The following is a 1,191-nucleotide window of genomic DNA, read 5'->3' as shown; positions in this document are numbered from 1 at the left end:
TAGGTCTGGCTGTGGCTCAAGCGTCCAGGCTGAACGTGGGGACAGATAGCTTGGTTCTCACACCCTGACCCTCAGGGCGGTGGCCACAGATCAGTGACTCTGTCACCTGTGGAAGTCCTGCCAGGCTCCTGGCTTTGCTGCACGCCCTGAAGACAGGCACTGCCATCCACCCCCTACTTGACAGATTGAGGAAACGGATTAGAAAGTGTTTAAGGATTTGCCAGGGAGGGGTGGGGCGGGGCCGGGGGCCCGATCGGGAGCCCCCCCCCCCGGCTCTCTGCTTCTCCCAGCATCTGGGGGCAGAAGTCGCAGGCTGCTGGGAGGTGGGCGGGTGCCGAGTGCAGACAAGCCTCCCGCGTGCTCTCCCCGCCCCTCCCTGCTCTCGGAGACAGAGCCACGCGCCCGAGCTCGCAGCCGCTCGCTGTCTCTCCCGGAGCTGCCGCCGCTGCTGCCACCGCCGAGATGCCTCCCCCCGGCCTGGAGCTGATGAGTGGCCGGGTGCTCCCGGCCTTCCTGCTCTGCAGCACGCTGCTAGTCATCAAGATGTACGTGGTGGCCATCATCACGGGCCAAGTGAGGCTTCGGAAGAAGGTACGTGCCGCCCTCGGGGACCCCAGCCCCGCGTGCGCTCCCTTCTCCCACCGCCGGGAAGGTTGGGGACGGGACCCTTGGCCCAGATGTTTTCGGGGCCAGAGTTTGAGCGAGCGGGCTCGGGACCAGGTACCTCTCCCAGCCCTTTGGGATGGCTTCTCTGCGGCCCTTGGTTTCAGCGGGGCCCGCACCTCCTTTTCCTCTGTTTTAAGAGCATTTACCATTTGCTGTGCCACCAGGTGAGTTCTCGGCACAGCAGGACTCCACGAGTCCCACTGAGCTAGGCCGGCGGCTCAGAGAGAAGCAGGTCCCAGAGGGTGGAGTGAGGCAGCATTCAGCCTCCGTCCGACCTGGCGGCTTCCCGCACCGGAGATCTGATGTTTGGGTGGGGTGGGAACCGGCAGAACAGGAGGCCAGAGAAGCCTTTAAGTGGAAATTCCCAACTCGCCCGGCAAGGTCGCTCCCAAACCCACCGCAGCCTCCCTCCAGAGGCCAGATCTCAGCCAGGCTGCGCTGAAGTTCTCGGGGAGGAATTTACCCCACCGATCCGCCAATCCGAATCCTGGAGCCAAAACAGCAATAAAAAAGCCAAGATCTGAG

The 1,191-nt window shown here is 63.6% G+C and overlaps 1 protein-coding gene across 2 annotated transcripts in view; it reads left to right on the top strand.

Annotated features, from left to right (window-relative positions):
* Positions 1-313: 313 nt before the first annotated feature.
* Positions 314-1,191, top strand: part of PTGES (prostaglandin E synthase) — a 10,848-nt gene continuing 9,970 nt past the window's right edge. The window contains exon 1 of one of the 2 annotated variants that reach the window (XM_024762534.1): positions 314-591. In XM_024762534.1, coding sequence (XP_024618302.1) covers positions 463-591 — 129 coding nt within the window. In that variant the 5' untranslated portion in view covers positions 314-462. Of the gene's footprint in view, positions 592-649; positions 831-1,191 lie in introns of those variants that run through there. The other variant, XM_024762533.1, reaches the window with a different exon arrangement.

Source organism: Neophocaena asiaeorientalis, unplaced genomic scaffold (genome assembly GCF_003031525.2).
Source record: "Neophocaena asiaeorientalis asiaeorientalis breed wild unplaced genomic scaffold, Neophocaena_asiaeorientalis_V1.1 scaffold78, whole genome shotgun sequence".
In the NCBI taxonomy this organism is placed as follows: domain Eukaryota; kingdom Metazoa; phylum Chordata; class Mammalia; order Artiodactyla; family Phocoenidae; genus Neophocaena; species Neophocaena asiaeorientalis.
This window is presented reverse-complemented; position numbering and strand designations above follow the sequence as displayed.